Source organism: Rattus norvegicus, chromosome 14, assembly GCF_036323735.1.
Source record: "Rattus norvegicus strain BN/NHsdMcwi chromosome 14, GRCr8, whole genome shotgun sequence".
Classification (NCBI taxonomy): domain Eukaryota; kingdom Metazoa; phylum Chordata; class Mammalia; order Rodentia; family Muridae; genus Rattus; species Rattus norvegicus.
Genome location: NC_086032.1, coordinates 22,059,411 through 22,074,496, shown reverse-complemented (window position 1 = coordinate 22,074,496; position 15,086 = coordinate 22,059,411). Strand labels below are relative to the sequence as shown.

General features: G+C 38.8%; 1 protein-coding gene across 1 annotated transcript in view; it reads right to left on the bottom strand.

Moving 5' to 3' along the window:
- Tmprss11d (transmembrane serine protease 11D) overlaps positions 1 to 12,368 on the bottom strand; it is a 62,061-nt gene extending 49,693 nt beyond the window's left edge. The window contains exon 1 of the mRNA NM_001033652.2: positions 12,122 to 12,368. Within this exon, the coding sequence (NP_001028824.2) occupies positions 12,122 to 12,129 (8 nt within the window). The 5' untranslated portion in view covers positions 12,130 to 12,368. The remainder of the gene's footprint in view (positions 1 to 12,121) is intronic.
- Positions 12,369 to 15,086: the final 2,718 nt, after the last annotated feature.

Here is a 15,086-nt window from a genome sequence, read left to right as displayed (position 1 = left end):
GGGTAATTCAAGCATTTGGACTAATAGCCACTTATCAATGAGTGCATACCATGTATGTCTTTCTGCGATTGGGTTAGCTCACTCAGGATGATATTTTCCAGTTCCAACCATTTGCCTATGAATTTCATAAACTCGTTGTTTTTGATAGCTGAGTAATATTCCATTGTGTAGATGTACCACATTTTCTGTATCCATTCCTCTGTTGAAGGGCATCTGGGTTCTTTCCAGTTTCTGGCTATTATAAATAAGGCTGCGATGAACATAGTGGAGCACGTATCTCTTTTATATGTTGAGGCATCTTTTGGGTATATGCCCAAGAGAGGTATAGCTGGATCCTCAGGCAGTTCAATGTCCAATTTTCTGAGGAACCTCCAGACTGATTTCCAGAATGGTTTTACCAGTCTGCAATCCCACCAACAATGGAGGAGTGTTCCTCTTTCTCCACATCCTCGCCAGCATCTGCTGTCACCTGAGTTTTTGATCTTAGCCATTCTCACTGGTGTGAGGTGAAATCTCAGAGTTGTTTTGATTTGCACTTCCCTTATGACTAAAGATGTTGAACATTTCTTTAGTTGTTTCTCAGCCATTCGGCATTCCTCAGCTGTGAATTCTTTGTTTAGCTCTGAACCCCATTTTTTAATAGGGTTATTTGTTTCCCTGCGGTCTAACTTCTTGAGTTCTTTGTATATTTTGGATATAAGGCCTCTATCTGTTGTAGGATTGGTAAAGATCTTTTCCCAGTGTGTTGGTTGCCGTTTTGTCCTAACCACAGTGTCCTTTGCCTTACAGAAGCTTTGCAGTTTTATGAGATCCCATTTGTCGATTCTTGATCTTAGAGCGTAAGCCATTGCTGTTTTGTACAGGAAATTTTTTCCAGTGCCCATGTGTTCCAGATGCTTCCCTAGTTTTTCTTCTATTAGTTTGAGTGTGTCTGGTTTGATGTGGAGGTCCTTTATCCACTTGGACTTAAGCTTTGTACAGGGTGATAAGCATGGATCGATCTGCATTCTTCTACATGTTGACCTCCAGTTGAACCAGCACCATTTGCTGAAAATGCTATCTTTTTTCCATTTGATGGTTTTGGCTCCTTTGTCAAAAATCAAGTGACCATAGGTGTGTGGGTTCATTTCTGGGTCTTCAATTCTATTCCATTGGTCTATCTGTCTGTCTCTGTACCAATATCATGCAGTTTTTATCACTATTGCTCTGTAATACTGCTTGAGTTCAGGGATAGTGATTCCCCCTGAAGTCCTTTTATTGTTGAGGATAGCCTTAGCTATCCTGGGTTTTTTGTTATTCCAGATGAATTTGCAAATTGTTCTGTCTAACTCTTTGAAGAATTGGATTGGTATTTTGATGGGGATTGCATTGAATCTGTAGATTGCTTTTGGTAAAATGGCCATTTTTACTATATTAATCCTGCCAATCCATGAGCATGGGAGATCTTTCCATCTTCTGAGGTCTTCTTCAATTTGTTTCCTCAGTGTCTTGAAGTTCTTATTGTACAGATCTTTTACTTGCTTGGTTAAAGTCACACCGAGGTACTTTATATTATTTGGGTCTATTATGAAGGGTGTCGTTTCCCTAATTTCTTTCTCGGCTTGTTTCTCTTTTGTATAGAGGAAGGCAACTGATTTTTTGAGTTAATTTTATACCCAGCCACTTTGCTGAAGTTGTTTATCAGCTTTAGTAGTTCTCTGGTGGAACTTTTGGGATCACTTAAATAAACTATCATATCATCTGCAAATAGTGATATTTTGACCTCTTCTTTTCCGATCTGTATCCCCTTGACCTCCTTTTGTTGTCTGATTGCTCTGGCTAGAACTTCAAGAACTATATTGAATAAGTAGGGAGAGAGTGTGCAGCCTTGTCTAGTCCCTGATTTTAGTGGGATTGCTTCAAGTTTCTCTCCATTTAGTTTAATGTTAGCAACTGGTTTGCTGTATATGGCTTTTACTATGTTTAGGTATGGGCCTTGAATTCCTATTCTTTCCAGGACTTTTATCATGAAGGGGTGTTGAATTTTGTCAAATGCTTTCTCAGCATCTAATGAAATGATCATGTGGTTCTGTTCTTTCAGTTTGTTTATATAATGGATCACGTTGATGGTTTTCCGTATATTAAACCATCCCTGCATGCCTGGGATGAAGCCTACTTGATCATGGTGGATGATTGTTTTGATGTGCTCTTGAATTCGGTTTGCCAGAATTTTATTGAGTATTTTTGCGTCGATATTCATAAGGGAAATTGGTCTGAAGTTTTCTTTCTTTGTTGTGTCTTTGTGTGGTTTAGGTATAAGAGTAATTGTGGCTTCGTAGACGGAATTCGGTAGTGATCCATCTGTTTCAATTTTGTGGAATAGTTTGGATAATATTGGTATGAGGTCTTCTATGAAGGTTTGATAGAATTCTGCACTAAACCCGTCTGGACCTGGGCTCTTTTTGGTTGGGAGACCTTTAATGACTGCTTCTATTTCCTTAGGAGTTATGGGGTTGTTTAACTGGTTTATCTGTTCCTGATTTAACTTCGATACCTGGTATCTGTCTAGGAAATTGTCCATTTCCTGAAGATTTTCAAGTTTTGTTGAATATAGGTTTTTATAGTAAGATCTGATGATTTTTTGAATTTCCTCTGAATCTGTAGTTATGTCTCCCTTTTCGTTTCTGATTTTGTTAATTTGGACGCACTCTCTGTGTCCTCTCGTTAGTCTGGCTAATGGTTTATCTATCTTGTTGATATTCTCAAAGAACCAACTTTTGGTTCTGTTGATTCTTTCTATGGTCCTTTTTGTTTCTACTTGGTTGATTTCAGCTCTGAGTTTGATTATTTCCTGCCTTCTACTCCTCCTGGGTGTATTTGCTTCTTTTTGTTCTAGAGCTTTTAGGTGTGCTGTCAAGCTGCTGACATATGCTCTTTCCTGTTTCTTTCTGCAGGCACTCAGTGCTATGAGTTTTCCTCTTAGCACAGCTTTCATTGTGTCCCATAAGTTTGGGTATGTTGTACCTTCATTTTCATTAAATTCTAAAAAGTTTTTAATTTCTTTCTTTATTTCTTTTTTGACCAGGTTATCATTGAGTAGAGCATTGTTCAATTTCTACGTATATGTGGCCATTCTTCCCTTATTGTTATTGAAGACCAGTTTTAGGCCGTGGTGGTCCGATAGCACGCATGGGATTATTTCTATCTTTCTGTACCTGTTGAGGCCCGTTTTTTGACCAATTATATGGTCAATTTTGGAGAAAGTACCATGAGGAGCTGAGAAGAAGGTATATCCTTTTGCTTTAGGATAGAATGTTCTATAAATATCCGTTAAGTCCATTTGGCTCATGACTTCTCTTAGTCTGTCGACATCTCTGTTTAATTTGTTTCCATGATCTGTCCATTGATGAGAGTGGGGTGTTGAAATCTCCCAATATTATTGTGTGAGGTGCAATGTGTGTTTTGAGCTTTAGTAAGGTTTCTTTTACATATGTAGGTGCCCTTGTATTTGGGGCATAGATATTTAGGATTGAGAGTTCATCTTGGTGGATTTTTCCTTTGATGAATATGAAGTGTCTTTCCTTATCTTTTTTGATGACTTTTAGTTGAAAATTGATTTTATTTGATATTAGCTTGCTTCTTCTGACCATTTGCTTGGAAAGTTGTTTTCCAGCCTTTCACTCTGAGGTAGTGTCTGTCTTTGTCTCTGAGGTGTGTTTCCTGTAGGCAGCAGAATTCAGGGTCCTCTTTGCGTATCCAGTTTGTTAATCTATTTCTTTTTATTGGGGAGTTGAGGCCATTGATGTTGAGAGATATTAAGGAATAGTGATTATTGCTTCCCGTTATATTCATATTTGGATGTGAGGTTATGTTTGTGTGCTTTCTTTCTCTTTGTTTTGTTGCCAAGACGATTAGTTTCTTGCTTCTTCTAGGGTATAGCTTGCCTCCTTATGTTGGGCTTTACCATTTATTATCCTTTGTAGTGCTGGATTTGTAGAAAGATATTGTGTAAATTTGGTTTTGTCATGGAATATCTTGGTTTCTCCATCTATGTTAATTGAGAGTTTTGCAGGATACAGTAACCTGGGCTGGCATTTGTGTTCTCTTAGGGTCTGTATGACATCAGTCCAGGATCCTCTGGCTTTCATAGTTTCTGGCGAGAAGTCTGGTGTGATTCTGATAGGTCTGCCTTTATATGTTACTTGACCTTTTTCCCTTACTGCTTTTAATATTCTTTCTTTATTTTGTGCGTTTGGTGTTTTAATAATTATGTGACGGGAGGTGTTTCTTTTCTGGTCCAGTCTATTTGGAGTTCTGTAGGCTTCTTGTATGTCTATGGGTATCTCTTTTTTTAGGTTAGGGAAGTTTTCTTCTATGATTTTGTTGAAGATATTTACTGGTCCTTTGAGCTGGGAGTCTTCACTCTCTTCTATACCTATTATCCTTAGGTTTGATCTTCTCATTGAGTCCTGCATTTCCTGTATGTTTTGGACCAGTAGGTTTTTCCGCTTTACATTGTCTTTGACAGTTGAGTCAATGATTTCTATGGAATCTTCTGCTCCTGAGATTCTCTCTTCCATCTCTTGTATTCTGTTGGTGAAGCTTGTATCTACAGCTCCTTGTCTCTTCTTTTGGTTTTCTATGTCCAGGGTTGTTTCCATGTGTTCTTTCTTGATTGCTTCTATTTCCATTTTTAATTCCTTCAACTGTTTGATTGTGTTTTCCTGGAATTCTTTCAGGGATTTTTGCGATTCCTCTCTGTAGGCTTCTACTTGTTCTCTAAGGGAGTTCTTCATGTCTTTCTTGAAGTCCTCCAGCATCATGATCAAATATGATTTTGAAACTAGATCTTTCTTTTCTGGTGTGTTTGGATATTCCATGTTTGTTTTGATGGGAGAATTGGGCTCCGATGGTGCCATGTAATCTTGGTTTCTGTTTCTTGGGTTTCTGCCCTTGCCTCTCACCATCAGATTATCTCTAGTGTTGCTTTGTTCTGCTATTTCTGACAGTGGCTAGACTGTCCTATAAGCCTGTGTGTCAGGAGTGCTGTAGACCTGTTTTCCTGTTTTCTTTCAGCCTGTGGTCCCAAGGCTCAAGTTTGCTCGCGGGGTGCTGCCCACGAGCTCTCTGCGGCGGCAGCAACCAGGAAGATCTAGGCTGCCGTTTCCGGGAGTTTCAGTGCACCAGGGTTCCAGATGGCCTTTGGTGTTTTCCTCTGGCGTCCGAGATGTGTGTGCAGAGAGCAGTCTCTTCTGGTTTCCCAGGCTTGTCTGCCTCTCTGAAGGTTTAGCTCTCCCTCCCACGGGATTTGGGTGCAGAGAACTGTTTATCCGGTCTGTTTCCTTCAGGTTCCGGGGGTGTCTCAGGCAGGGGTCCTGCCGCTCCTGGGCCCTCCCCCACGGGAGCCCAGAGGCCTTATACAGTTTCCTCTTGGGCCAGGAATGTGGGCAGGGGTGGGCAGTGTTGGTGGTCTCTTCTGCTCTGCAGCCTCAGGAGTGCCGACCTGACCAGGCGGTTGGGTCTCTCTCTCACGGGGTCTGGGAGCAGAGAGCTGCTGCAGGCCGGGATCCGCGGGTGTGGGACTTCCGGTAAACACAGGACGTGCCCGGTCCTAGAGGAATTCTGCCTCCGTGTGTCCCGAGCTCACCAGGCAGCTTTCTTGCAGCAGAAAAGTTGGTCTTACCTGTGGTCCCGAGGCTCAAGATCACTCGTGGGGTGCTGCCCACGGGCTCTCTGCGGCGGCAGCAACTAGGAAGATATGCGCCCCCCTTCCGGGAGCTTCAGTGCACCAGGGTTCCAGATGGCCTTTGGTGTTTTCCTCTGGCGTCCGAGATGTTTGTGCAGACAGCAGTCTCTTCTGGTTTCCCAGGCGTGTCTGATAGAATATGTCCTTAAGGAAGTTTTCCATGAATAGGTAGATAGATATGTTTTTCATGACATTTCATCTTACGAACAAAGATGAAATGGGAAATTCTCGATCACTAATATGGTTGACTTTTAGCCAATAAAGCTGGAATTTTCAGTAAATATTGCCTGATATTGCTGAAATTTCCACAAAGCAAACGCTTCACAGCTGCTTCCATTCATCCTAATTAGCCAAAGCCCCTAAAGTTGCCTTTGTGGCATTACTATAATTAGAATTGGACAGTGATTTACTTATTTAATTTTTTAGTGGCTGTTCTTCCAATAAATACGACAATAACAGAGCTTAGACTTTTTCATTCTAATTCTGTATACCTTGTATCTAGTGGTTTCTACTAAGAAAAGCAGATTTATGTTCAATGGATGAGCACATAATGTATAATATAAGCAATAATAAGACAAATACTGCAAAAGGCAATATTAAACAAGACAGTTAAGCATGGTTCATCTTGCCATATGATCTTAAAGCTCATTTTCTTTTAAGGAGGTGGGGAGGAAAGGGTTTATTCAGCTTACGCTTCCACATCGGTGTTCATCACCAAAGGAGGTCAGGAGAGGGACTCACACAGGGCAGGCACTTGGAGGCAGGAGCTGATGCAGAGGCCATGGAAGGATGTTACTTACTGGCTTGCTTCCCCTGGCTTGCTCAGCTTGCTTTCTTATAGAACCCAAGACAACTAGCCTAGGGACGACACCACCCGCAATGGGCTGTGTTCTTCCCCCTTTAATCACTAACTGGGAAAATGCCTTCCAGGCTTCTTTCTCTGTGATAGCTCCAACTTGTGTCAAGTTGACACACAAAACCAGCCAGTACAGTACCCCATCGGGAATGAGCTCTGTTGTACACTGTTTAAAGCTCATTTTCAATGAAGAAAACTTTTGTGCTTCTCGATGAATAATCATGGTCACCTGGGGCTACCAATTGCCTTCAAGACCACCAACTTACACAGGATTCAATCCTCAAGGATAAACAGTATCACACAGAAAACATAGGTAGAAAAGAGAAGAACTACTCCTCCAGTCCAAATTTAGGAGAAAGGAATAAGAGAACCATCTTTTTAACAAGCTGAGAAATAAAGAGGGTGGGTGGGGTCAGAGAGAAACCAAGAATGTAGAGAAAATTATTTTATTTACATTTCAAATGGTGTTCCCTTTCCTGCTTTCCCGTCCATAGGCCCCCTATTCCATCTTCCTCCCCTTCTACAAGGTGTTCCCCCTCCCCAATCATCCCTTCTGACATTCCCCTACACTGGGGGGTCCAGCCTTGGCAGGACCAAGGGCTTCTCCTCATGTTGGTGCCCAACAAGGCCATCCTCTGTGGAGAATTTAAAGCTTTATAGAGACCATACATGGAAGAGGGAATAAACAGCGATGGAGTGCTTATAAGTAAGACAGGAATGGAGACCTACATCAGATTTTGCAATGTGGATGATTATTAAGAGCTAAACGAGAGCTGTTTCAGAGGTGTTTTAAGGAGAAACCATTACTACTGGGATAAAATTATTTGCAAACATAAGCATGCACACAATGTGTCACAGAAAAATAACTTGTAGAAATATACCCTAAAGGGACTTTACTGAATCTGCTAGGGAACAACACTCTGAATGATGTCAGCTGTAGGACTCCATTAGAATGTAATTCTGATAGCTATGATTATGGACACACTATTATAGGCCTCCCAGGACAATTTTGATCACATTTTATCCATTTATGAAAATAGAAGTTATGTTTTAAAGGACGTGACCCAAAGGACAAGGAAGGATTAAGACATCACCCACAGACAGTAGTTACACTAGAGAAGGTGAAGGGAGAGAAGCCAGAGGATATGGCATATTTGTGTAGGTGCCTACAGGGGCATGGATATCAGTGATATTTATTTTAAGCAGATATTAATTATCCATAAATTCATTTTTAAATGCCCACAGTTTTGAGAAACCATTACTTTGCTTATTAGAATTATTATTTTGAATCTTTTGTAATTTTAAAAGCATCCAATGAAGGTAGTTTATTTGTAAATCTAACAGACATTGTAGGAATTGTATCTTTTCAGTATAAGTTAACTCACATAACAGCACCCTTCCTCACTCTACAGACACGTCTAACTTTTGGCGTATGTTATCAATTGTATGGCCGAGAAATGCTCTACAGGTTATTCTTGTGAGTAAGCCCAACTTTATCAGTATAATTTCCCAATGAATATCTTGTACCAGCATTCAGAATAGAAAATTGCTAACATCTTGCCACTTTAGCTTTTTTTTTTAAAATAAGTAAGACATTGCAGGTTGTATCCCTTTATTCTTTCTTCTCCTGTCTGGTTTCCTGTTCCCATTTTATAGTCAACCGTGCATTATGGGTTTAATGCCTCTCTTTTTTGGTTTGTGTGTAAGACTTTTGCATAGTTGGGTATTATATTCATGAACTGAGTACAGTGTTGTTCTGCTATTTTTTTAAAATTAATCAAAGCAGTGCCTGGTATAGGTGCTATCATGTAGCATTTTCTGAGTTATTAATTGACTTGCATCTGAATTATTCATTTAAACTGCTATATAGTAAGTCTGTTATAAAAATTATGCTATCTTTGAGTGGATACTAAAGACTTTCAATTTAAAAATAGCTTGTTTTGACTTTGAAGCACTGAGCCATAAATGGGATGTCTTTATCCAACCCTTCTGTTCAAGGCTCAGGAATTAATCTATGCAGAAGAGGAAACAGAAAGATTGTCAGAGGCAGAGATGATGGATGACTCCAAAAGCCAGTGTGTTCCAGACACAACTGTGCTGATACACATGACCTCACAGTCTGTGAGAGCACGCCCAGAACCTTTACAGTTCATATCTGACAAACCTGAGCACTGAGAAAGGGACTGGATAGAAAATCTGACTCTTAACCAAGAAGCTATTTGCAGTTGATACATCTTGGGAAAACAAACATCAGCTTCTTCCAGTGGAATGCAAGTTGGTCTATCAACCACATTTCAAAGAAGGCCCCATGCTCAAGGAGATAGACTCCATGATTGTGTGTGTGTGTGTGTGTGTGTGTGTGTGTGTGTGTGTGTGCGCTTTTAGTTTTGTATTTATATTTGTTGTCTTACTGTCTTGCTTGCTTCTTTTTGACATTTGTTATTTGTTTTGTATGTTGAGAGAGAGAGAGAGAGAGAGAGAGAGAGAGAGAGAGAGAGAGAGAGAGAAAGAAGTTGAATAGGTAGCAGGTCGAAAGAATATGATCAAAATGTATGTTAATGACTTTTAAATGAAGAATTTTACAAGGAGAACAGCTCATTTTGTGTTCAGTTATCATTTACTTATTTTTATTTTAACAGATAAATAAAGATACATTTGTTTATAGGGTGCCACGTGGAATTTTGATATTTGTATGTATCATATAATATTTAAATCAGCATTATGTACATGTCCTAAAATATTTATCATTAACTTAAGATAAAAAAGTTCAAGTGTTTTTTTTAATACATATGGTATACTATTAGTATGTTATCATTGTCTGTGCTCATCTGTAATTGGACATTTTGTGTGTCATAGTTCATGATACCTATCATAACAAAAACTGAAAACCAAAAAAGGATAGAAGATAGATGCCGGTATAAAGCAGATTTTAGAAAAGTTCCACTACTAAGGAGAGGAGATGTTAAAACAAGAAGTACTTGAGGAAGGATTTTTTTAAGTGAAGATAATTCTACATGTCCTTATACTGATGATGTTTCAGCAAGATGACGCACGTGTGCCTTATTCCTTCAATTCCTTAAGATTGGGGAGACTTGATTTAGAGGAGCCAACAGAACACTTCATGGGTTATAGAATAGCTTATGTTTCAGGGGAAAATGAAATTTTACAGAAATACCCTGCGTGTGATTTCTGGTGGTCAAAATGACAATAGTTATGAACTAATTTGCTATAAAATATGTAACACTGGATGCCAAATTGGAGCTGACCTGTCTGTGTCTCATGACATCATCACTTCTCCATCCCATACCAGCATTAGATGGCCTCCATGACCACAGAGACACATTGGTGCTTACCTACCTAGTTTGTATAAAGAAATACACCCTCTGCCCAATGATTCGCAAATGTAAACACAGATTTTTTTTTGCAAGCTGAAACAACAATTCAGAGACCAAAATGGAAACTAGAAAAGGCGTAAAACACATTTGGATATAGGCAGACTCAATCTTCAATTCATCTCATGTTCTTCCAGGCTCTTATTTCAGGCCCTTATTCTGATCAGAGTTGGCGTGTCTCTGTATTCACATAATTGTATCATCAGCAGTGACAAAAGAGAAGAGAGAGGAGATGTGGTTTGTTATGAAAGGAGGAACTCTGCCAGGACCTGTCTGCTCCTGGGCTGAGATAGGCTCACGCACCTTAAGTCTTCCTTTAAACTGTGTTCTGAATGCTGATTTGGTATTCACCATCATGTTTTCTAAATCTCAGCCTCATCTTGCAACTTTTATGAAATCCGGTGGATATAAATACTCTGGATGGACCTAAGAAACTCTGGAATACCACAGAACTTAAATGAATAACCACCATTTCTCAACATAAGTGCCTAAGTTCTGGAGCCTGATTTGGGGCTTCTGTCCTGAAGGAAAGGAACATGAACAAAGAAAGGAACACACCATGTGTGCAACCTTCAGGAAAGGACAGCTTGGATGAAATCCCAGAGTGCTATGCATATAGGAGAGCAATCAGATATCCCATAAAAGCCCACTGTCAAACAAAACGGTTTCAGGGTTACCCGAAGATGCATCTAAAAATAGGTAAAAACTGCCTAGAATTACCTTAAAAAGTATATTATTAAATCTGTTCTCTTTTCCCTACCTGACCTGATATGCTGACCTCTCAGAGCATGTGGAAGAACTGGGAAACTGGAATTTAATTTAAAAACAAAACAAAAAAACCCCAAAAACCTCCCAGTGCCATTTGAATACTTTCACCAGCTCCACACACTGGAAGTTCTAGGCTTTACTCAGGTTGACTGATGGAGTGCACTGTCTCCCAGGCAAGCTTTCTCAAATTTCAGAATTTCACCAATTTTGCATAATTATGGATCATACATATTTCATGCTAATGAACAAAAAGAAAACAATTACAGTAGGAACAGCTTGTTTAAGAGGCAAAATGTGGCCAAATGTAGAGTCTTTGGAATCAAAACCCCAAGAGACATATGAAAGAACTTATTTTTATGCTATTGCTGGAAATGTAGACTACCATCTATTTCTCACATTCCTGTCGGAATACTCAAGTACATATAATCTTGCATGAGTTTTCATTATTCAATATGGTTTGACTTTTGTTTCTTCTGCTTCTTATGAGGTTAGAGAAAAGCTCAACCATTCTTATAGCTACCCAGTGCCCTTGCTTTTATTGATCCTCCTGTTAGCACAGTCTGCCAGTTAGTCTGATATATCTTTTTTCTATGCTAATAGAAATGCAACATGTACAATATATACACTTCTATTATGATTTTCATTATGTTAGCTAAACTTGTATTGCCTGAGGGCAGGTTAGGAGACAACTTGTATTTTATGTAGATGTTTATGAAAATAATTGATCATTAATCAAAATGAAAATTGGAGAGATGACAGTGTTCCTAAATATTAACAATACTAACTAAAAATTAGAAATATTATTGCATAAAATATAGACAAATACTGCCTTTAATTTCTTAGGAAGGACATTAGGCTTCATGTCGTATTTAGTATTTTGTAAAACAAGTCTGAAAGAATCAGCTTGAGCCAATGGTGTGACTTGTGGGCCAGAATCAGAGATGGAGACACCTTACAAATCAGAAACAATCCCATTCATTCTAGGAATCAAAATATCTAGTTTTCAAAGGTTCTAACGCAATGGAGAAAGTTTTTTACTGATTACAGGTTTTCAAAGTTCACACTTCAGTTTCTGGTAACTGAGACATGACAGAGACCCTTCCTTTTTTAAAGATAATGTGGTGATGCTAAATCATCTCCTCAGGTTTATTCATTTGGTTTAAACAAATCCCCACCCCCTCCCGCAAAGGCAGAGACTCAGCTAAGCATGCTGTCTAAATATTAGGCATATTACTTAACAATTTCCAACAGTTTCACTGAAGTTTTCAAAGAAGTGACTAACTATTTTGTACAGCCCCAATTTTTAAAACATCTTTGCATTTCACATGCTTTCAGACACAGTAAAACACACAAAGCTTCAGCAACAAAAGCAGGTCTTACCTATACATTTTACTCTTGAATAATGAAGAGGTCCTTGGTTCTGTCCGTCCTACTGCTTTGAGATTCCCTCTCAACTGAATGACTCTTTCGTGTTCTGTGTACCTGAAGCCAAAGGAGGAAATCCCGTGTAATTAAAACCCAACTTGTAAAACAAGTCTGAAAGAATCAGCTTGAGCCAATGGTGTGACTTGTGGGCCAGAATCAGAGATGGAGACACCTTACAAATCAGAAACAATCCCATTCATTCTGGTAAGTAGTGAATTCACACGACTAGAGGTGGCAGGTGTTTTTCACAACCCAATGACCACATATCTCAGTGTCATTTTTATTCAGGAGGATGTGACACTTCTGCTTACTGTGATACTTTTCATTCCTCACTACAGAAAACCAAGAACTATCAGAAAATACTTCCTATGCGTTGACACATAATTCCCTCTGAATGTTCTTTTCTCTGTGATAAAATACTTTCCTCCTCTTTATGTAAGAGAGAGAGAGAGAGAGAGAGAGAGAGAGAGAGAGAGACAGAGAGACAGAGAGACAGAGAGACAGAGAGACAGAGAGATGCAGAGAGAAGAACTTGAGAAGGCAGGATACATTGTTATGGGATAAGCAAGCATAAAATTTGAAATTAAAACACACCTCCTCTCCCAGAAAAGGACTGAGATAATGCTCAAGCTGAGGTCTAAGCTTCAAGCCCCCAAGTATTGGGGAAGATACAGGTACCACTGGACACCAAAAGAGACCACCAAGCAGAAACCCAAGGAGTCCTCTTAAAAGGAACTTGGACTCTCTGAAGTTTTGGAAGCCTTGAGGAGACACTCTCTTCTAAGTAACAAGGCAGAGATGGCGTCACAGGGTTTCTGCCTCCCTGGTGTGTCTAGCATTGCTCTTTTTATTAATGTTTTTTCAACTTCCCTATTGGAGTAGGGGGCTGTTGGGTGTGATGTCTATCGCTGGTACATTAACAACAAAGCTTGCGTTCATAGAAACCAAAATGACCGCTTTAAAATAAAAAAAAATTAAATGTTATTAAAAAAACCCTACTCTTATTCCAAACATTGTCTCCTGAAAAAGCATCCTAACTCAGCGATCTGGAAGATAAGCAGAAAAGGGGAGTATGGATGTGTGGAGCATTAGGGCAAAAGTGGTAGATTAGGAGGAGTGTTTCCAGGCAGGAGCAGAATCTGACAAGATACACAGGCAGGCAAGAGTTGGATGACAATGAGAAAGAGCATTCCTGTCTAATGTGTTGGCAAGGAGGATGGGTGATGTTGGGTGACTGTGTTGGGATTGCTTCCTGGGAAATAACAAATGCTGGAGAATTGAAGAGGAATACAATCAGACTGGGTAGTAAAACTTGAATTCTAATCTTAGCCTTTTCACCAACTGATTGTGTAACTCGAGGTGGGGAGCTAGTTGAGGTGTATAAGTCAGTGGTAGAGCACTTACTTCTCATGCATAAGGTCCTGGGTTCAGTCATTAATATCAAAAAGAAAAGAAAAGGAAAAAAAAAAGGAAAGGAAAGAAAACAAAGCAACAAAACAAAACTCACTCCTTCACAAGTTTCTGTGTGCCCACGAGACGTGGAAAGCTGAAGAGGTTCTTAGAGAAGGCTTTTGACTTTATTTTATACATCTTTGATAGGTGATGGTTGATGAATTTACCATAGGGACTCCGTTTAACAACTGATTTTAAAATAGAACACATGATCTATACAACATTGCTAGTACTAAGTGGTGGCCCCTCTTTATGTATTATAAATTCATCTTTAGCCACTCTATCTTATGCCTGATACTCAATGAAAGAAATAAAGTACATTCAAAAAATTACACATTTTACCTAAAAATTTTTTATTTACTTCCTAACTTCAAGTTATTTATTTACAGATCTCTTCAATGCATTTGAAGAGTATGCTAGTACAAAAATTTATGTTGCATTGTATTTGCCAATGTTATTCCATGAGAATGTTCTAATTTCTAAGTCTTATACCTAGTAGCTTATTTTGCTCACTTATTTTAATGTGATTTCAGACTCAAAAATTAAAGTACCTACATTTACCATTTATTGGCAATTTAATGTCTATATCAGAAAAAATAAATCACATTATCCTGAGTAGATCCATCATTAAGTACAGTAACTGCTTTTCTAAGGTGGAAAGTTTTGAATCTTCTGTTTTTTTTCCATTTCAGATGATTCTTTCTTTGTTAACTTCATAAACATAGTATTTATATTTCATGCACATATTGAATTGGGACTTAAAATACATTGAGAAGTCATATTAGACCAAATGAGTGCAAAAGCTGTCTTTGAACTAACAATTATTCTCCTACCTCAACTTCCCAAGGGCCAACATTATAGGTGTGCATTACTATACATAGGAGATTTAAATATTTTGATGACTTTATATTTAAATCTTGTTTTAATATTTTTTCTATATTTGAAGCGCTGACTTCTGTTTTTATTTACAACAGTTTCTCCTAAATGGTAGATCTTTCTCCATCTTTGGATTCCTGTAGATTCATTTCTTTGGATTCATTAAGAGTGTTTTTACCAAGTAGGTGCTTAGTTAACACATACTGTTTGAATGTTCAACATCTTACTGCCACACATCTACTGCTATTCAGTTACACAATGTCACAACAGAACTTGAAAATGAGTCAAGGGAGTGTCGTGGGGAAAACTGAATTCAGTCTGAAAGTGACTTCCTGGATGATCACAATGAGCTCAACACAGAAAGGGAGGTGGGGCTGAAATTATGGCTGGCTGGTGAGACCAAGTAATTGTTCATAATAGGAGCTAGTTTTAAAGGTGTTGACTCTTAATCTTCAGATCCACAGGGAGTGGCAGGAAAAACCTTGACCGATTCTATTCTTAACCAAAAAGAATAGGGAATGTAGCATTGTATTATACACAAAACATAAGAATTAACTCTCCATTAGGCTTGGTTTTAGTCCTGTAGTTATAT